The 21248-nt window shown below is 57.9% G+C and overlaps 2 protein-coding genes across 2 annotated transcripts in view; both read right to left on the reverse strand.

Moving 5' to 3' along the window:
- ARHGEF17 (Rho guanine nucleotide exchange factor 17) overlaps positions 1 to 16389 on the reverse strand; it is a 29339-nt gene extending 12950 nt beyond the window's left edge. Inside the window, exon 1 of the mRNA XM_058825169.1 lies at positions 13477 to 16389. Within this exon, the coding sequence (XP_058681152.1) occupies positions 13477 to 16389 (2913 nt within the window). The remainder of the gene's footprint in view (positions 1 to 13476) is intronic.
- Positions 16390 to 19087: 2698 nt separating this feature from the next.
- Positions 19088 to 21224, reverse strand: P2RY6 (pyrimidinergic receptor P2Y6). The gene has a single exon (XM_058800185.1). It carries the CDS (start codon positions 21198 to 21200, stop codon positions 20211 to 20213), a length of 990 nt encoding a protein of 329 aa, XP_058656168.1. The 5' UTR covers positions 21201 to 21224; the 3' UTR covers positions 19088 to 20210.
- Positions 21225 to 21248: the final 24 nt, after the last annotated feature.

Consider the following 21248-nt stretch of genomic DNA (forward strand, 5'->3'; position numbering starts at 1 on the left):
GATTCCAGTTCCAGACCTTTCTGCTTGCAGTCCTGTGTGTTTTTGGGTTGTAATCCCAAACCCACCTTGGCTGCAGATCCAGGCCCAGCTGGGCTGCAACACTCTGGGTTGCAATCCCAGACCCATTTATTTGCCATCCTGGGCCCATTTGGGTCCCAACCCCAGACCCATCTAGCTGTAATCCCAACCCCATTCCTTTGCAATTCCAGAACCATTTGGGTTGCAATCACAGACTCACCAAGAATTCAAACCTGGCTCCAGCCGCACTGCAATCCCAAACCCATCTGTGCTGCAACCCCAATCCCACTCCTTTTGTAATCCCAACCCTGTTCCTGCTGCGATCTCAGACCCAACAGGGAAGCCAGCCTGGGTCCATCTGCATGGCAATGCCAGATCCATTTGGGCTGCCATCCCAGAACCACTCCCGTGGGAATCCTGGACCCATCTGGCTTGCAGTTTCGGACCTGTTTGGCTGTAACCACACATACATTTGAGATGCAATCCCAATCCCATCCCTTTCACAATCCCAGGTTCATTTGAGCTGCAATCCCAATCCCATTCCTTTTGCAATCTTGGACCCACCAGGGATGCAAACCTGGGCCCCACCGCATTGCAGCCCCTAATCCCTCTGGCTTGCGATGCCATTTGCGTTCCTCGGGCAGTCCCCATCCCGTTCCTGTCCCGGTCCCTGCCCGGTCCGGCCCCCGCTGGCCCCGGCGGCTCCGCCCGCAGCCGCTCCCCGAGCCCTCCCCCGGTCCCGCCCGGCCCCTCCATCCCAGCAGAGCCTTTCCCGCTGCCCTTGGCTCCATCCCTTCATCCCACCCGGCGTGTCCCGGGATCACTGCAAGGGGACTCGCAGTCCTGCCGCGCCTCCCTCCCGTGGCTCCGGACCCCTGGGGATGTGACCCGGGCTGGCTGCGGAAGGGTTAAGCCCGTCCTGCCCGGTGCAGGGAAGGATCCAGACCCAATCCAGTCCCTCTGCTCCTTCGGGGTCCCCTCTGCATCGCCCCCTCCATCCATGCGAACCCGCAGCGATGCCGGCCGGCCGAGCCCGGACCCCCCTGCAGGCGGCCCGCAGCCCACAGGAAATTCCTGGGAGTGTTTGGCCGCTCCAACAGCGCTGCCTATTTTTAGGGCTGTCTAAAATATGAGCCGGTTATTTTTAGCAGCGCGGCTCTTTGTAAACACCTTAAGATTTCCTTTCGGACCGGCCCCTGTTGGGTTTTTTTCCTTCCCAACCTGAGCATTTCCTCTCCCAAAACCCCAAACCCTCCTGGGAAACGCCAGTTCCTTGGGATGGAGCCAAGGGACTCATCCCCCTTCCCAAGGCTTGTGCCAGCGTGGCAAAATGCTCCTGAAAACCCAAAGGTGGAGAGCATCTGGCACCAGGGTTTGGGGGTGATTCAGCAGCACCCCAAACCTGGCACGGGAGCCAAGGAAAAGCCTTTCCCCCCAGCTTTCCCCCTGACCCTGGAAATACAGCCCTGAAGAAGCATGGGAACTCCCCCATCTTGATTTATTTTATTTTTTAACTAGGCTCAGGGAGCAACCCCATCATTTCGCTCTTCCCTGAGCAGGAATATCGATGCAGGTGGAGTCTGAGCATCCCCAGGGATTTGAAAACACCCTAAAACATTTGGAAAAGGCCATGGCATATTGTGTCCTGCCTCCACCCCTGCAAACAAAGAGCCATGGATGGAGGAAAGTCCTAAAACATCCATTTTTTAAACAAACAAAGGCCAAAGGGAGAGTAGGAATGTACATTCCAGGAGGGATCACACAGATTCTGGCCCCTGAGCCCCTGCACACATCAGTGCATGGAATGATGATGATTCCAGCCACTCTGAGCACTGCTCCCACTGTCCCAAACCCTGTGATTGGGTTGGTGTGGGAGGGTGTTCCTCCTGCTGCCACCCCACCTCTGGGATGCTAAAATCACATCCCATGGCAAGGAGGATCTCTGCATCCCCAGAGGTCATCCCAAAATTCCCACAGCACTCAGGGTTTGTCCCTTTCTTTGGTGTACACTCACCCAGCCACAGCCTGAGTGAGCTGCAGCAGGGATTGTGTCCCTGAGATCCTGTTCTGGGGCAAAAATATCCAGTTTTAGGGGGGGGAATGGAATATTTCAGACCACTTTGGGAGTGGGATTTGCTGCTCAGGGCCCTCCTGCAGCTGCTGAAGGAGGAGCTAACCCTGCCTCAAGTAAAATTATTCCCACCCCTCCAAAACACGCCAAAATTTCGAGAGTAAGTAAATACAAGTTGTTTTTCCCTCAATTACAGCTCGTTCCTGCTGCCAGCTCCTGATGGGAGATCCTCTAGGGTGTCACAGCAGGGTTGTGCTAGGAGCTGCCTGAATCTTGGCACCTCCTCGAACCCAGCATTCCCAGCCTGAAAGAATCTGGAATTTCTGCACCTTTTCTTTCCCCGCATGCTTGTTCCCAAGGTAGATCCCACTAGAGGGAGCTGGGACATAGTGGGAGCCACTGGTCCACGGGGACAGCTTGACAATTTCAACACATCCTCAGTTCTATTTCTACCAAAACTCCAGAAAGAAAAGGCTTGGAAATAAACTGGACCTGCTTCCATCCATCCATCCATCATCCCAATGCAATGAGCAAACACCTCTGCAACAAACAGCATCATCCTGGCACCTAAAACTCCCTCGTGCAGCCAGAAAAGCCCCTGGCTGGCACCATCTCCCAAAACAGGATGATGTTATTCCATCCAATCCTGTATTGCCTCCATCACTCAGCCTCTGGCAGGAAATCACTCGAGGGGGGAAAAAAATCACATTCTGTCCTCTTGGGAAGTATTAAAGCAGGAGGTTGGATTGGTATAGGTGGCCATTGAATCTTAGTGTGTATTGTACAGGTGGCCTTTGAGTTATAGTGAAATCTTTGTATTGTACAAGTGGCCAACGAGTCGTGCTGGGTTATATGTACTGTAATTGCATAATTGTTAAAAGAAAAGGGGGAAATATAGGTGGCCATTGAATCTCAGTATGTACTGTACTTTGAGTTATAGTAAAAGCTATGTATTGTACAAGTGGCCTTTGAGTTATAGTAAAATCTATGTATTGTATAGGTGGCCTTGCCCCAATCCCAGTTGCTCTTGATGGGCTGCAGCTGTGATGTCCTTCACTGGGCTGCAGCTGTGGCCAGTGAAGGTAACTGGGATAAAAGGGGCTGGGCTTGGCCAGGCCGGGAGAGCCTTGGAGGAGTCCTGATGGTGAGGCAGTGCTGCTGTGAAGAGCTGCTTGGGAGAACACCACCCAGAAGGTATGGGACTCTAGAATTAGGGTAGCAGCAATAGGGTAACAACAGATTGGGTTTTGTAGGGTTTCAAACCTAAACAGCCTTTCCCTTGGGATCAGTGATGCTCTGCCCGAAGTGCCGCAAGTGCCATAAGCCAGTGCCATCCCTGGGTGTCAGCCACCTCCATTCCATGGTGCCAGTCACCTTTTTGGGGCATGTCAACCCATCCCTGGGTGCCAGCCACCCTGATCCCTGAGCACAAGTCACCTCTTTTTCCAGGAGTCACCCCATCCCTGGCTTCCAATGCCTCCCTGCTAGCAGCCTCTCATCTCTGAATCAGAGCCAGCCTATCCCTGGGACCACCAGGTGCTGGGGAAGCCACTGCCATGGGAAGAGCAGGACCTGTGGCACAGCAGAGGGAGCCTGCCCGACGCCGCAGGGAATCACATCCGGGGCTGCTTTCCCTCCCTGCCCAGCCTCTCCCTGCTCTCCCACGGGTAAGCCAAGTCCGAGCTGCTCTCCGCAGAGTAACTTCTTGAAAGGAAATCAGAGCATAAATCAGCAGCTCTGAATCAGCCCTGCTTCAGTTACTAATAATATTCCCGTGTTTATTCGCAGGCCCGGGGCTGGAGATGTTTGCTTTTCCCTCGGCCGTGGTTTTTCCCAGGCTCCCAGCTCGCAGAGGAGCATTGGTCTGGTCAGGGATGCTCCCATGGAGAAGCTCAGCAGCACCACCTCCTCTGGGATGAGGAGGAGGAGCAGGGCAGCCTCAGCCCCAGCGCACGGGAATTCAGTTGTTTTCCCTTCTTGGACTTCTCGGCCGCGGTGATTCATCCCGGGAGGACACGGCCTGGCTGCAACTCTGCTTTTCAAGTGTGAGGAAAAAAAAGGGGAATAAAAAATAAAGGAGTTGGGGCAAGTTTTCCAAGGCAGGGTGGAAGGACGCTGGGCATCCCTGTGCTGCCCAGGGGAGCAGCAGTGCTGGGGCAGTGCCAGTGGGAAGGGGAACGGGGAGCTGCAGGAGATTCATCTCCCAAAGCAACGAAATTTCCTCCTCTAAATGCACAGTGGGGCTTTTCCTGTGGGATTTTCACTAGAAATTTTCACCAATGGCACTGGGGTGAGGGGCTCTCCCCTCTGCCAAAACTCAGAGCTCAGGATTGTGCTGGTGCATCTCCTGCATCCTCCCACGGATCCCCCCTCTCCATGCCCCCCTTCCCACCCAGCTGGAGATGCTCACCCCAACTTAACCCTCCCCAGCCACCATCCATCCCCTGGCACGTCTGCAGAGCCCTGACAAGAGCAGTGGTCCAGGGCAGAGCTGGGGGCTTGTGGCCCCCGTTTGCTGCCAGCCTTTGCCGAGTCCTGGAGCAACTTTCACCAAATATGGAAGGTTTTTTTTGCCTCCGGTTTTCGGCACGCAGGCCACGGCCCAAGAGCGCAGCTTTCCAGATGCTGAGGTCAGCCCAGCTCCTCTTCCCTCCCCCTGCTCCTTCCCTGCTGCCTCCCAGTGGGCTTGGCCCTGCACCCACCGGGACAGGAGCGATTCCACCCCCTCAGCTCGCGGGAATCCCTGGATCCCCCACCAGCACCCTCTGCTGCTGGCACAACCCTGACCCCGCATCCCACATCACCCCAAAAGCAACGGTTCTGAGGATTTGGGGGGACAGGGAAGCCAGGGAGAGGGGTACCCGATGCTGGCACTCCCTGGCATCACTGCTGGATGCCAGCCTGGCACAGGAGGGTGGGAGGTGCCCTGGCTGCCTGCTGGAATGGGGCCAGAAGCCTCGGGACAGGAAGGAGGGAGCCAGCCTGGCATGCAGGGACTGATGGGCACAGGAGGTGTTTGGTACCCAGGAGCTGATGGGGATGCAGGTCTCCACGTGGAGCCAGAATTCCAGGCCCCCCCAAAGCCAGGAGGTGTCCAGGAGTCAAAGATGATGGCTGCTCAGAAGCTGATGGATGCTCAGAAGCTGCCCTGGAGTCCACGGGCACCCAGAAGCCAACAGGGACTCCCTGGGTACCCAGGAGCTGATGGATGCCCAGCATCCCAAAGAGACTCTGGGCACCCAGGGATCCACAAGCACAAAGGAGCTGAAGGACGCCCAGGGGCCAACAGACACTCACAGGCATCCAGAGGCCATGGGCACCCAAGAAGTGATGGATCCAGCATCCAACAGGTACCCAGCAGTCCATGGACACCCAGAAGCCACTGGGCACCTGGAGGGCATGGGGATGCAGGAGCTGATTAGGATTCCTAGGATCCACCAGATGTCAGGACACTCACAAATCCAGAAGTACTCACAGGCCCCCATGAGCTGATGGCCCCCCAGGTGCCATGGGCACCCAGCAATGTCATCCAGCTGCAGACAGATGGATTCTCAGGATCAAAGAGGTGCTAGAAGTCCGTGGGCACCCACAAATCCACAATGGACACCCAGAGGAGGCAGGCGACCTGACCACCCCATTCCATGCCCCTGCCAGGACCTCTCCTGTCCCTCCTGCCTGGATCCATGCCTGGAAGCAGCTGAGGTACAGCCACCAGCCCTCACCCAGCTGTGCCCCACAGACCCCCAGCTCCTGGAGCTCCCCTCGCCCTGCTGCGAGCAGGGATCTGGGCATGGGGGGAGCACAGACCCTGCCAGGAACGCCCACAGCCCACGCCACAGCGCAGCCAGGGCGAGAGGTGACAGCTTCCCTGTCACTGTCACGCCCTGGGGAGAGGGGAGCAGGGGGTTCAGCATCCACTGACCTGCGCCAGGTTTGGCCGATGCAGGGACGCGCTCCCTCTGCGCTCACCGAGGCTCTGAGCCATCTACATCCCATCTCACCGGGGTTTTGGGCAGCCCAAAGAGCACCGAAAGGACCAGACCCGATCCCTACCGCTAGCGACGGTGTTTCTGCCGAGGGGTCAGGATGAAACTCTTCCAAATAAAAAAAAGAGCAAGAAGAGGGATGCCAAATCAGGGCAGGCCAGCGAGTCTGCTGCTATTCCAGCTAAAAAAAGCAGGAAACCATATCCCAGGCTCGGAGATGCCAATCTTCCCATGCAAACAACTCCCTTTTTGTTTTTTTTGGAGAGTATCAGAGGGCTCAGGAACGGCCAGTCACAAATAGCAACTCCACGGCACCACCAGGAAACCTTCTCCAGCCCCGTGCAGGGATGCTGGTGAACCCCACAGCAGGATGGTGGCTCCTCCAGAGGAAACCTGGTGATGGGTACTGGCACGGGTGGCCTTTTCCCAGCACATCCATGCAGGGATGTCCTGCTGAGGCTCACTGGTGGCCTGCGTGTCACTGGTGGGTGGAAGGTGGTGGTGGCCATCTCCTTGTTCCCAAAAAGGGACATGCCTGGGGTTTCTGGGGTAATGCAGGACATGGGGTCACACAAGCCCAACATCAGCTCCTTCCACCACTGGGATTAAAGGGATTCTACTCACAATACCCTGCCCAAGGTACAGGGGAGCAGCAGGCTTGGGGACAGCCCCCAGCTGCACCCAGGCATGGTGGTGCTGAGGCCAGGAGCTGGGATGAGCCCTGGTGAGGAGGGCAGGGGCTGGGATGGGCCCTGGTGAGGAGGGCAGGGGCTGGGATGGGCCCTGGTGCTGAAGGCAGGGGCTGGGATGGGCCCTGGTGCTGAAGGCAGGGGCTGGAATGGGCCCTGGTGAGGAGGGCAGGGGCTGGGATGGGCCCTGGTGCTGAAGGCAGGGGCTGGGATCGGCCCTGGTGATGAAGGCAGCAGCTGGGATCGGCCTCTGTCCCCCGGAAGCCGAGTGGCTCCAACGGGAATTCGCACCAAGAGGGAGTTACTGGAATACTTTTACCCAGATGCTGATTTTCCTTCTCCTTCCCATTGGCCAGGCTGCAGTTCCCAAAGAACCAAAAGCAAACACACTATTTTTAGAGAAGAGTTCATTTACTGGAGCCATTCCCTTTGAAATTCCTCACTCATCCTCTCCATGGAAACCAAGGGAGTCCGGAGAAACAGCCCCACCAGGACCAACCACCAGAGCTTTAAAAAGAGCCACACTGAGGGAGAGGGGGTGGAAGTGGCTGAATTTTCCTCACTGGACACATTCTGGCCTGAAAGCACCATGGTGGAAATGGCAAAGCTTTTGTTTTAGAGGGCTCTGTCTGTGCAAGCCTTCAGGAGGAGACGGCCTGGAAGATGGACCAGGCTGTCTTGGAAAATCATGGATATCCTGGAAGATGGACCAGGCTCTCTTGGAAAATCATGCCTGGAGACTGTTGTCCTGGATAGGTGGTGCAAATGGGTGGAGGGGGATGGCTGGATGGGAGCATGGACATGGATGGATGGATGGATGGATGGATGGATGGATGGATGGATGGTAGTCTCCTTCCCTGTTTTCCAGGAGGATGACATTCTCCTTTTCCCTGTTTTTCAGGCCATGCTCTGAGAGAAGAGGAAACTGTACAGGCCAAACCCCAGTGCTGCCTTGCTGCACCTTCCCTTCGTGTGAGGGCACCTCCTCCATCCTGGATTTGGGAGAAGCTCCTGCTGCAGCTCTGACGCTGTGGGATGGCCCATGGGACCTGCTGTGACCAGGTGAGGGAGCCCAGCAAGGGGAGACCTCAGCACACCACCTGTCTGGACACTCCCATCACACAGGGATCAATATTATCCAGGGGAATATCAGAAATATCCCTGGGAAAGGCTTGAAATCAGAGAGTGAGGAAATCACAGAATGGTTTGGACCAGATGGCACCTTAAGTTCATCTTGCTCCTACCCCCTGCCATGGGCAGGGACACGTCCCACTAGAACAGGTTGCTCCAAGGCCCACCTAAGCCAGGCCTTGAACACTTCCAAGGATCCCACAACCCTTGCAATGATGGATGAGGAACAGCTCTGAGCTTCCATCCCAGCTGGGTTTGGCAGGAGGTTACCTGGAGGTTACATCACAGGGAGGCCGAGCTGCTGCTTCCCTGGCAAGAGCAGATGGAGGAACAGGGCCACCTCCTCCCAGGAGCTTTGCAGGCATGTGATTTTCCACGGAAAAGCCCAGGCATCTGTGCACAGATGCAGGCAGGGTGCAGGCAGGCTGCCCAGGGCATCTCTGAGAATCCATCCCAGCACCAGGGCCTCTCCATACCCCATGAGTGCATCCCTGCACCAGGGACCTCTTCCCCTAATAACATTAATTATTTAGAAATGCCACTAGGTGCCACAGCCTCATCTTGGGGACCTGCCAATGTCCCCAAGGCAGCACCAGCCAACGCTCCAGGAGGTTCCTCATTAACCCATTTTAATTACAATGCTCAATGGTTTCATAGCACTTTCCAGCCCACGATCAGAGAAGATAAAGAACTAAACCTAAAGTGGTCCATCAGGCAAAAAATGCTGCCAAATTCCCCCCAGATTCCCTTAGTGAGTGTCCCTGCCTCCATACCCCCTGTATGTGTATCCCTGCACTCTGGGGCTGGGAATGCACACACATCCCAGGGAATTCCCTGGATGCACAGGCTCAAGATCCAGCCTCTCCCTCCGTGCCCACCCCATCCCCAGGGAGCTGCTGGTGCATCCCAGCTGCAGCACTGTGGGTCCCTCCAGAGGCTGGGAGCCCATTCCAGCCTCCCACCCTGGCTCCAGTGCCTGGATCCTGCCAAGAGCCTGACCTTTGCATCAGGCCAAGGCCAGCCCCCAGCACCAGCTCAGCCCAGGGATAACTCTGTCCCTCCAAGGCTGGATCCTGCCCCACACCGCCAGCACAGGCCTCAAAGGATGCACATCCCACGTGGATCATCCTCCTTTCCCCGTTGGAGCTTGCTGACTAATTAATTAGAGGCTTTTAATTGAATTGGGGGGACAAGGGACAAAGCAGCCCTGTTCAAAGAGCTGGCAGCGAGGAAGGGAAGGGGCAGAAATGGGCAGGGTTAAGGGGATTTTGGGCACTAGGGAAGAGTAAAAATTGGGCAGAGTTTAGGGGATTTTGTCAGCAGGGAAAGAAAAGAGGTAAAAATGGGCAGAGTTAAGTGAATTTTGGCACTGGGAAAGGAAAGAGGTAAAAAATGGCAAAGATAAGGGATTTTGGCACAGGGGACGGAAAGAATAAGAAATGGGCTAAGATAAGGGATTCTGGCAGTGGGGAAAGAAAGAGACAAAAATGGGCAGAGTTAGGGGGATTTGGGCTGGGTCACCCCCCTGATCCCAGGGTCAATCTGTGCCACTGACAGGCAGCATCCCCTGATCCCAGCCTCAGTTTCCCCTCAGTTTCCCCCTGCTCCATCCCACATCCCACCTCTCTGAAGGGCTGCCTCAGTTTCCCCCTGCTCCATCCCACATCCCACCTCTCTGAAGGGCTGCCTCAGTTTCCCCCTGCTCCATCCCACATCCCACCTCTCTGAAGGGCTGCCTCAGTTTCCCCCTGCTCCATCCCACATCCCACCTCTCTGAAGGGCTGCCTCAGTTTCCCCCTGCTCCATCCCACATCCCACCTCTCTGAAGGGCTGCCTCAGTTTCCCCCTGCTCCATCCCACATCCCACCTCTCTGAAGGGCTGCCTCAGTTTCCCCCTGCTCCATCCCACATCCCACCTCTCTGAAGGGCTGCCTCAGTTTCCCCCCGCTCCATCCCACATCCCACCTCTCGGAAGGGCTGCCTCAGTTTCCCCCCGCTCCATCCCACATCCCACCTCTCTGAAGGGCTGCCTCAGTTTCCCCCTGCTCCATCCCACATCCCACCTCTCTGAAGGGCTGCCTCAGTTTCCCCCCCAGTCCAGCATTTCACTGAGCACAGCAGATCCAGGGACACAAAACCCGGGCAAGACATTGGAGCAGGGAGAGGAAAACCAAGATTTGCCCATTCCCACCTTTCCCCTGCAGCTGCTTTAATTAATTAGAGATTCCCAGTAACACCAAAAAAACCCGAGATAACTCCCAGCCACAGCCCCAAACCTGGGGATTCGCACAAATGGAACAGAGGGAAACTGAGCCCAAAGATGACGAATTGCAGGAATATACGGCCAGTGCATGGATCCAGCTCTGCGCTGTCCCCACAGCGAGGAGGAGCCTCTGCAGGAGGGGGACGAGCCGGGAGGGAGGATGCAGGGGAGGAAATGTCCACAAGCTTCCCTGGGAACGTGACCCCGCCGCTCCCTGCGGGATCCCCTCCATCCCCGATGGCTTTTCCGGGGTGCGGCCGCCCCGCTCGGGACCCGCAGGTGGGGAAGGCCGCGTTCCCACGACTGCCCAGCTCCCCAGAGGTGCTATATTTAAATCAATATTTTCCTGTTTAATCCAAGTGCTGCTAGGTCAACAAACACAGCAGGACAGTGCAGATCCGTTCCGAGCAGCAAATGGATCCCAAATCCACCCCAAAAGTACCCTAAATGTGTCCTGGCTTGCTGCTAGGTCTGTGGGGCTGCACATAGGTGCACACACATTGTGCTGCCCATTCCAGCAGCTTTTGGGATGCTGGAAGGAGGGAAAATTCTTTATCTTGAGTTTTGGGGTTTTATTCTCTAGATCCCTCAGAGTGGGATGTGCTGCTAACAACCCCTGAGGAATTAAAAGCCTGGTGCCCATCATCAGGCACAGGGTGAAGGAGTTCTGCCCCCAGGATGAACTGGATGGCTCCAGCCCCATGGAGAATTGCTGGAAAGAACCCAGTACAAACAGTGCTGCCCCCGAAGGAGAACACACCATTACCTCTGTGGGTGGGATGTGCCAGATGCACCTCTGCCAAAGCCACTTCCAAACCATGGAGCTAGGAACATATCCTGGGGGAATGGTGCTGCAGGGATGCTCAACCCCAAGGGAATATCTTGAGGGTGAAAGATTTTGGGAGAGAATATTTTAAGGGAGCATCACCCCAGAGGTGCCAGACCCCATTAGGAATCCCTTCCCAGTACGGTCTGCTGGAGATGGGCACCATCTCACCATCACTGGCACGCTAGGAGATGGATGCTCCCATCCCACAAAATTCCCAAGTGGATGTGCCCATTTCCCTATAGAGACTCACAGCCTTGCAACGCTGGCCCTTCCCATTGAGTTAGGGAGGGGGAAAAGAATCTAAAAGTAAAAAATAAAGGAGATTTCTTCTCTGCTGGTCAGGGATAAATCCATGATCCAAGCCAACCATCCCAGTGCCAAGTTATATCCGGTCCTCGGTGCTCTCACATAGGATTAAAGCAACCCCCTTGGCCCCCCCCAGGCAAAGCTGATGCCATCTGAAATAAAACATCCCAGCTCCACCATCTAATAAATCAAAAGGAGAAATAAAAATCCTGGTTTCAGTTAGGATATGGCTGAAGCACAAAGAAATCCCAAGGCAGGAGAGAGATTTGAAGATACAGCTGTCGTGTTGCCCTTAAAAGGGAAAATTCGCACCCTGCTCCCCGGGGCTGGAGGGTTCAGGCAAGGTGAGGAGCAGCATCCTCAGGGTCTGCTCCACAGGGTGGCCCACCCACCTGGGGACATGCTTGGCCAAACAGGGCTCCCAGCTGCTAAAAATCCACCCAAAATCATGCCAAAGCTGGGATCAGACAAGGGCTGGGGCTGTATCGGTGTGTGGGGTCAGCAGAGCATCCCTGATATTGGGGCCATCAGCTCCCAGCCCCAGGGCACCACAGAGACCTGCCTGAGTGAGAAATATCTCTCTATAAATTATTGAGATAAACCATATATTATATAAACTAAACATATTAATTATTCAGAAATGCCACTAGGTGCACAGCCTCAACTTGGAGACCTGCCAATGTCCCCACGGTGGCACCAGCCAAAGCTCCAGGAGGTTCCTCATTAACCCATTTTATTTATAATGCTCGATGGTTTCATAGCACTTTCCAGCCCACGATCAGAGAAGATAAAAAACTAAACCTAAACTGGTCCATCAGGCAGAAAATGCTGCCCAAAAACTCATCCAAAACATCCTTGAGGATGTTTCACACAGTGGCCAAGAGTGGCCATCCTGTTCTCAGCCACCCACGGCTTCTCTCTGGCAGGAGAAGGAGCTGGATGGGGAGCAGAAATCCCTGGAGAATATTTAGAGGGGAATGTTGCTGCAGGGATTATGGATTCCAAGAGAATAACCTGAGGGAATGATGCTGTGGGGATGCCAGATCCCAGGAGAACCTCCTGGGAACAATGCTGCTTCAGGGCTGCTGGATCCCACGAGAATATCCTGTGAGGAGGATGCCAGATCCCAAGAGAACACCCTGGGGGGATTTTGGGAGGATCCAAAGAGAAGCAGCCTCTCTCCACATGGCTCTGCCCTGGCCAGCAAGGGTTACACTGCCGGGCTCAGCCCCGGGGACTTCACGCTTGGCTGCTGCTGGAAGGGAATGGTCCAGCCCATCCTCTGAAATCGGTCTGGAGCAGGGGAGAGAGCCCTGGCAGCGTCACTCCTGCGAGCAGATCCCCCACGGGAATGGGTATTTCTGGGCTTCTCCCAGAGCTATTAAAAGCCCCGTGGGTGCTGGCACTGCCGTGCCGCAGCAGGAGGTGATGCTTCCAAGCCCTTCCCGGCACAAACACCCGGAGTGATGGGAACCCAAGTCTACCTTCAGCCAAGGGGCCAGCGATGCCAAAAACCCGTCCCAGGAGAGGTCCCAAAGCACGCAGCTGTGCTCCAGGGTGAGCAGAGCACCTCCACATCCCCCAGACTGCGCCAATTCTTCCCCAGAGAGGATCAAACTTTCACCGATCAATCGAATATTCAGTGCATGCACAAAAATATTTTTCCCCCTTTTTTCCCACGCACCAGCGTGGCAATGCTCATGATCCCAAGTAGAGGGATGGTGGTTTTTGGGGGGGGGAAATGCAGTTTTGCTCAATAAGGGGTGGAACATCTGAATTCCCAAGCAGAAGGATTGTTGCTCAGCCTTCCCAGCCAAGGAAAAGGCAATTTTTGGTTCAGCATCTCAGGGATGGTAAATATTTATCAGTACCTTATGTAGCACCACTGAGAGATTTTATATATAAACATAATACATTTCTAAAACCCTCTTCCACCAAAACGTGGTGCTGTTTAACCTGAAAACTGCTTTTTCCCATCCAAAAGTCACCTTTTCACCAGGGAGGTTGCTCCAACAAACAAGAGCTGGGGACCAGCAGAAAGGTCTAGGGAGGGCTCTTGGCCATCCAGCAGTGCCTCTGCAGATGGGAATTTGTCCATCCGCCACAAGGGACACGTGACAGACCCCAAGGCCACTAGTGCTCTGGGGGAAACAAAGGTGTTTTTAGGATGGATGGGCACTTACCACCTGCGGCTTGCTCCTGGGGCCGTGTTCGTCGGGCAGCCGCGAGCAGCGGGGCAGCCGGGGCGGTGGGGCAGCGGGTGGCGAGCGGGGGCCATCCCCGGGAGCGGGGCACGTGTCACCTGAGTTGAGGGCCAGCATGTACCGCTTGGTGACATCCTCCAGCGAAGGAGGCTGCAGGCTCGGCGAGGATTTCCCGGGCGAGCGGCCGGCGGCCGGCGCGGGGAGGTGGCGGCCGGAGGGGACGAGCGGCTCGGGGACGGCGACGGGGACGAAGGTGGCGGGCTCGCTGGTGTGCCGCACGTGCTTGGTGGCCGGGCGGCCCTTGGCGAGGACGGCGGGCGCGGGGGGCGGCTGGTTCTCCTGGTGGGCCGCGCGGTTGGAGCGCTTCTTGGAGCTGCGGCGGGCCACGCGAGGGGACAGCACCTCGGCCAGCTTGGGGTCAAAGCCGTAGCCGCGGCCGGCGCCCGGTGCCGCGGGCTGGGCGGAGAGGATGGGCTCGCTGCTGGACGGGGGAATGCTGGCCTCCAGCTCGCTGATGGCCTCTCCGGGACCCTCGAAGGCGCCAGGTGCCAGCTCGCCGCGGCGGCTGGGGTCGCTCAGCGACTTCTTCTTGATGGTCTTGCCGTTGGCCTTGTCGTCGCCCAGCTTGGCCATGGCGCCGGGCTGGCTGACGATGGTGCGGATGAGGCTGCTGTAGTCGCGGGGCCCATCGCTGCCCAGGGACAGGTCGCTGCCCGCGCTGCCCGCGCTGCCCGCCATGGCGGCCGGCTGGGGGATGCCCGCCTTGGCGCTCAGCGAGCCCAGCAGGTTGCTGTCCACGGAGAAATTCTTGGCCTCCTCCGCCACCGAGCGCCTCCGGTGAGGCATGGGGTCGCTGAGGGAGCGGTAGGGCTCGGTGCCACCCTCGCTGCCGCCCTCCATCCCATTGGCGCCCGCCGACGGGAACTTACGTCGGCGCCGCAGGCTGCCAGGGGTGCTCGGCGTCTCGGCTTTGCCGGCTGGAAGGTCTTCGGCCACTGCCACAGGGTGAGCGGGCAGCGGCGTTTCGGAGCCACCCGCTGCCGGCCCGGCGCTGGGCAGCATCCAGGCGTCCACAGCCTCGTGCAGGCCTCGGAAGGGCATCCCCACGGGCTCCGGCTCCGTGACGATGCCCTCGTCCGTCACGCTCGACTCGTGACCCGACAGCTCCTCCACGGATTTACTGTGAGGGAGGTTCTCCTCCAGCTCCACGTCCTTCAAACACCGCGTGCTCTCCACCTGCCCCCGAAGGGTCGCGTCCGTCGTCCCCGTCGTCGGTGCCACCACCTCAGCGCCCTCCACACCTCCGCTGTCCTTCTGCTCGGCGGCAAAGCCGTAGTCCTGCTGGGAACCCATCCTGCTGATCTTCTCAAACACCTGCCTCGCCTCCTGGATGTACTGGTCCTGGATGACCATGGGGAGAGGATCCTCGTCCCCCTGCTGTCCCCCACCTGGAGCCACCCGGTCCTGGCTGTCCGTAGAGGCCAGGAGGAGCTCGGAGGAGCTCTGCTTCATGGTGCTCTGCAGGAAGAGCCGCCGTGTCCCGGATTTTTCGGAGCAGGTGAAGGACTTGGCGCGACGCAAAGTGGCCGTCAGGTCCTTGAGCGTTGGCCGCTCGCCCGGCGCCCAGCGGGTTTGGGGATGAGCGGCACCGCAGCCGCCTGGGGAAGGGCTGGCACCGCTGGAGCATCCGTCAGAGCCCACGTCAAGGCCGATCCTCACCCCCTTCTTCTTCACCTTCAGCTCTGAGAGGTCCGATTTGAGGAAGCTGAGCAGAGTCAGGGTCTCGGTGGCGATGTCGGGGTTGGACAAGGACTTGCGGTGCTTGGCCCGCTCCCCTTCCAGCCCCGGCTGGTGCAGGCTCTCGCTCCCATAGTCCGGTTTTGCCTTGGCCACGCTCTGGGGCAGCTTGGGCCGGACGCGGACCCCTGGCTGTCCCCAGGCCAGGCCATCGCTGGCCCCGAAACTGGGCGATCGATAGATACCGTAACCCGTCTGGAGAGCCCGTCCTTGGCCGGGCCAGCAGACTCCAAACTGCTCCTCTTCCTTCAGCGTCTCCGTGCTGGAATAGCGACTGCTGCTGCGGGACCCGCCGGGGCTGCCGAAGGGCAGGATGTTCACCTTGGAGACGCGGGCCACCATGGGCAGCGGGTGCCGGGGGACCACTCGAGCGCAGCCTTCGGCCTCGGCATCGCCATCCTCCGTGCCCTCCTTCTTCTTCCGTGCGGCGCGGGGCCGGAGGGCAGCGCTCTGCCCCTCGCCCTCGCTGCCCGACGAGGCGCGGGGAGAACGGGCCGCCGCGGCTTCATCGTCCCCGTTGGAGCGGGGTGATGGGGAGGAGGAGGGTGGTTGCGGTCGAGCCGAGTTATGCCAGGAATGCGGGCCGGGCTCCGGCGGAGCTCCGCGGGGAGAGCGGAGCGCCGGGTGCGGGACGCGGCTGCGGGGCGGAGGCGGCGGGGGAGCTCCGCGGGCGCTCCCGCTCCCGCTCCCGCTGCCGCTGCCCATCCCGTTCCCGGTGGCCGCCGCGGGCTGCCGGCAGCTTTCCCCGAAGAGTTTCCGCATCGCCGGGACGCTGGGCCAGCGCGGCGGCTCCGCGTTTAACCCCGGGCCCGGCGGCGACGGCGGCGGCGGCGGGGGCGGCGGTGGAGCCGGGGACGGCGGCTGAGCCCCGGCATGAACCGGGCCCGTCGGCTCCGGCTCGGTGAAACGAAGCGAAAGCTGCCGTACCGACGGGGCCAGGCTGCCAAAAGCCCGGCCCGGTTGTTGCTCCGCGCTCGGCGCTGAAACTTTCCTAGCCGGGAAGAAGAAGGAGGAGGAGGAGGAGGAAGGCGGGGAGGAGGCGGGCAGCAGGCACCGAGCCGCCGCTACCCCCCGGCCGCTGCCCCCCTCCGCCATTGTCGGTGCCCCCCCGGCGCCGCCGCCGCCTCCGCCCGCCCCCCGGCCCCGCCGCCGCCGCGCCCCGGCCCCGGCCCCGCCGCAGGCACCGCCCGGCCCCGCTCCTCCTCCGGGCTGCCGGCGGGCTGCATCCCTCCCGCTTTGTTTTCTCTCTCTCTCTCTCTCCCCCCACCCCCCCACCCCTTCTTTTTTTTTTTTTTTTTTTTTGGCTTTTCCTCCTCCCTCACCCCCTGCTTTTTTATTTGTTGCATTCAAATAAACTTTCCTCCCCGGAGGCGGGGTTTGCTCCCGCAGAGGGGGAGGGTTAAAGTTTTGCTCCCTTTTAAAAATTATTTATTTAATTTTTCTTTTTCTTTTTTTTTTTTTTTTTTTTTTCCCCTTTGGAGGGGATGAGGGGGGAGAGGAAGGCGGCTTTACAGCTGCCCTCTCGCTCCCGGGCTAAGCAGGAGCACCTCGCACCCCCCTGCATCTTTCACCCCCCTCCCGCATCCTTCCTTACCCCCTGCATCCTTTCTTCCACATCCCCCAGCATCCTTCATCCCCCTTCCCTTTTATAAAGTGGCTTATAAAAAAGTGGGAGAGCAACTTTTTACATGGGCACATAGTGATAGGATGAGGGGGGACAGCTTTAAACTAAAATAGGGGAGATTTCAGTGGCATATTGGGAAGGAATTGTTCCCTGTGAGGGTGGGCAGGCCCTGGCACAGGGTGCCCAGAGCAGCTGTGCTGCCCCTGGACCCTGGCAGTGCCCAAGGCCAGGCTGGACAGGGCTTGGAGCACCTGGGACAGTGGGAGGTGTCCTTACCCATGGCAGGGTGTTGGGATTAGGTGGTCCTTAAGATCCCTCCCAACCCAAACCACTCTGTGATTCCCTCCATCCCTTCCCATCTTTTTCCTTTTAGAGGGAAACAGGACAAATAGCCAAAAATGCGAGTGCCAGTGAAAGATTCTTCCCATTGCAGCAGATTCCTCCAGACCCTGCTTCGCTGCTCACGTCAGGGAGGAGAGAACACCTTGTTCCCATCTTGCACAGCTCTGCAGGGAAGCACTGCCCCGTGAACAGACTTTCTCGTGGGTTTTAGCAGTGCTTGTCAGCGCTTGCTATTTGAAGCCTATAACCCTTTTTTCCCCCCAAGACAGCAGATTTATCGCTGGGGATGTGACAAATGAAGGTGACTGGGACGGCTGGTGGGTGAGCTGTGGCCTTGGAGACGTGGATGGGGCTGCAGAGGTTTTCTGGCCGTGTAGAAGATATTTCTGGCTCTGACCCAAAGGCACAAAAGAAGGGGAGAAAAAAAAATCCAACACCTTCTGTAAATGAATTTTTCAGGGCCTAAAAAGCGCCTGCAGCAATGCCGTGAGATGCTCCACCCCAGCAAGTCTTCCTTCCCTGGCTCTCCCTTCCCACCCTGCTTCCCCCAGGCCTGGGTGTCTCCTGTCCCCACAATGTCCCCCCCAGGTGGCACTTTGGGAAGATTTTATTAAAATGATGAAATTATGCATTTCATCCCCGCTTGGTTCTGTGGGAGCTGCTCCTCAGCTGCTGCCTTTGAGCATCTGGCAAGCAAAGGAGATTTGTTGAAGTGTTCACTCCATTGCTAAGGCATCCCTTTATTCCCATCACTTCCAGGCCTGGTGGTGCCAAGGGAGCTGCTGACAGGGCAGGGCAAGGCATGGCGAGATCCAAAGAGAGCTCTGTGTGTCCCCTCCTCTTCAAAAACATTCCAAATCAGTGACTCCAGTATCAGGAACACCATCCTGAGCCTGTTGGATGTGACCACCCGAGTCCATGCAGCCCTTGCAGCCACCACCAGACTTTTTGGAGGCTGATTAAATTTTTCCCCCCCCTCAGAGCTTTATTGTGGATCGATATTTTCTGCCACCTCCTCCCATGGGTCTTATCCATGCGCTGGGCACTCTGGTGCTGCAGGGCTCCTCCCTCCCTCCCTGGAGCCAGGTGGACACCCACAGATCGGCCGGATTTCTCCAAATCTAAATAGTTTGCGCCCTCTCCTGGGTCCGGATGGCGTGGCCCGGCCCTCCCACTCCGTCACCTCCCTCCGCTCTGGGAAGAGATGGGGACATCAGGCTGGGGTTGTCCCCGCAGCCACGGCTCTCGCAGCGCCCCGGCACTTTGCCCTTCCATTGCAGGACACCAATAAGGCATCAGAGGCGATTTTGGCGAGGATGAGCTCCAGCCGAGGGAAAGCACAGGGCTGCCTTTGGCTCCTCCATCACATTCTGTGCCCCAGCCCAGAGTCACTGTCACTGTCAGGACAGGGACGCAGCTCCTGCAAAACCAGGTGGTTTGAGCTAATGCTGCAGCCCAGCCGTGATGCTGGGATCTCTGAGCGTCATCCAAGAGCCTGTGACCACTCTGGACGCCCTCCTCACCCTCATGACAGCAAGGAGACACACTGGGACTGCCAGCCCTGGATGCTTGGGTGCCCAGGTGCCTGAGGAGACGCTGTGTACCTGCAAGGAGCAGTCAGGATGGAGCTGCACCCTTGGCCAGCTGCAGGCAGCCAAGCTGGAGGGGTGCTCAGCCCTGGAGATTGGAAGCAAATCACTTCAATCCACTTAGGTGTGATTATTATAAGCAGACATGAAAAATGCAGTAATCCACATATATATTTTTATATATATATGTATATATATATACACACTGTATAGATACATATACCGTGTTCAGGCAGAGAATTTCTGCACTGCAGAGCCTGGGCTGGGCCACAAACCTCCCTCTGCTGGGATATATTCGATGTCTGCACACACAGTGGGTGTATACACCCATCTGAGAGAGAGCAGGGAGTTAATTCTATACATCCTATACGTTAGAGAAGAGCAGTGAGTGCTGCATCCACCTCTCAAATCCCTCCTTGCTGTGAGGGAGCAGCATCCCAACAGAGGCTGGGGGAGTAAAGCTGAAGTCCCAGCCCCGTGGAGAGGCCAAGCCAGCTGTGGGATGTATGGTGACATGGCCAGGACACTGAGTAGCTCTCTGTGGAATTAATCTTCCAACTCTGGGTGCTGTGTCCACGTGTGCTGGCTCTGATTGTGGTGGATCCTGGTTAGGAAGTGACAGCAGGGCACCACTGGCACCAGCATGGGCCAGACTTGGGGTGTTGAGCTAAGCAGGGAGCTGGATTTATGGAGGTCCCCAGGCAGGTGACAATGCTGCCTAACCCAGCCCATGGTCATGGCTTCAGTGGGAAATCCAGCATGGGTGTTCCAGTTGCCCTGATGTCCCCTTTCCTGGTTCCCAGTCCATCCAGGGTGCTCCTCCACCATTTTGCAGCACCAGCAATACCAGTGAGCTTGTGTCTCCTGCTGGTGCGACCTCATTCCAGGCACTGGGGGATAGGGAGGTCCCAAAAAGGATGTTTCACTAAAACCACCTGTGACCCTGATCTTGAGCTGGGCTGAACCAAACCCTCCAAAGCCTTCATGCTGTCCCCATCAGGGAATTTTTAATTGAGTATGGGGACAAACCATCCACCAGCAGCTGAGCCAGGGATGTGTCCTCCATGGAGCTCCATCTTGCTCTCCACAGTCCCAGTGGATTTTTATTGCATCAGTGCCTTGACCACCAAGGTGCTGAGCTGCTCCAGGTGAGCAAGGGGGAGAACGCTGGATCTGTGATGGGGTTAACACTGCACCACTGGATGGAGGTGGATCACCACGGATCCACCACCAGGCTGACAGCTTGGGAGATGCCATCCTCCTCCCCTCCAGCATGTCCCTGGTGAAGCCATCTCTGCTCTGTGGAGCTCAGAGCCAAAATTGCTCTGCGCCTCGGTGTCACCGAGTGGCCTCGTCCTCGCCTAGGAGCCGTAGGTGACGCAGTGGTCGTGGCGCCACTTGGAGCTCACCTTGTCGAGGAGGTAGCGTGTGCTCTCGCGGAACTTGCGCTGCGTGAAGTAGAAGAGGATGGGGTCGAGCACGCTGTTCATGCTGGCGAAGGGCCGCGTGCACTTGTAGGCGATGGCGAAGGCCTGCAGGGCCGGGCAGGGCAGCGCGGGCGAGGAGCGCACGATCAGGTAGATGGTCTTGGTCAGGTGGAAGGGCAAGAAGCTGATGGAGAAGACGATGACCACGATGATGATCATGCGCACGGCCTTGTCCTTCCTCTTGTGCACGGCCAGGCCGATGAGCTCGTCCTTCTGGCACAGGATGCGCGCCATGCTGCAGTAGCAGGCCAGGATGGCCGCGAAGGGCAGCAGGAAGCCGGTGAAGGTGAGGGTGATGCCGTAGGGGAAGTAGGCGGCCGAGCGGTCGGGCGCGCTCAGGTCGTAGCACACCGTGCGGTTCCTCTGCGTGCCCGTGGAGGCGAAGACGAACGTGGGCAGGCACTGGGCGACGACGATGAACCACACGGCCGCGCACACCAGCCACGTCAGCTTCTTGCCCTTCTTCTTGTGCCACGAGGCCAGGGGGTGGCAGATGCCCAGGTAGCGCTGGACGCTGATGCAGGTGAGGAAGAAGATGCTGCTGTGCAGGTTGGTGTAGAACTGGAAGCGCACGAATTTGCAGGTGAAGTCCCCGAAAGGCCAGTAGTCCTTCTGGGTGTAGTTGTAGATGAGCAGGGGCAGGGAGCAGACGTAGAGCAGGTCGGCCACGGCCAGGTTGAGCATGTAGATGGTGGTGCGGCTCAGCGCCTGCCGCGCCAGCCAGATCTGCCCGATGACCACGGCGTTGAGGGGCAGCCCCACCACGAACACCGCCGAGTACACCAGGGGCAGCAGCACCTGCTTGAACTCCTCGTGGTAGGTGCACGAGTTCCTCCCGCTGCTCGTGGCTGTCAGGTTGGCCATGGTGGCGTCCCCAGCCGTCAGTGTCCTCTCTGGTGGTGGGGCCCCTTT

Source organism: Ammospiza caudacuta, chromosome 2 (assembly GCF_027887145.1).
Source record: "Ammospiza caudacuta isolate bAmmCau1 chromosome 2, bAmmCau1.pri, whole genome shotgun sequence".
Taxonomy (NCBI): Eukaryota; Metazoa; Chordata; class Aves; order Passeriformes; family Passerellidae; genus Ammospiza; species Ammospiza caudacuta.

Coding starts and splice junctions, on each gene's coding strand:
- P2RY6 (XM_058800185.1), bottom strand. CDS start 21,200: ATGGCCAACCTGACAGCCACGAGCAGCGGGAGGAACTCGTGCACCTAC.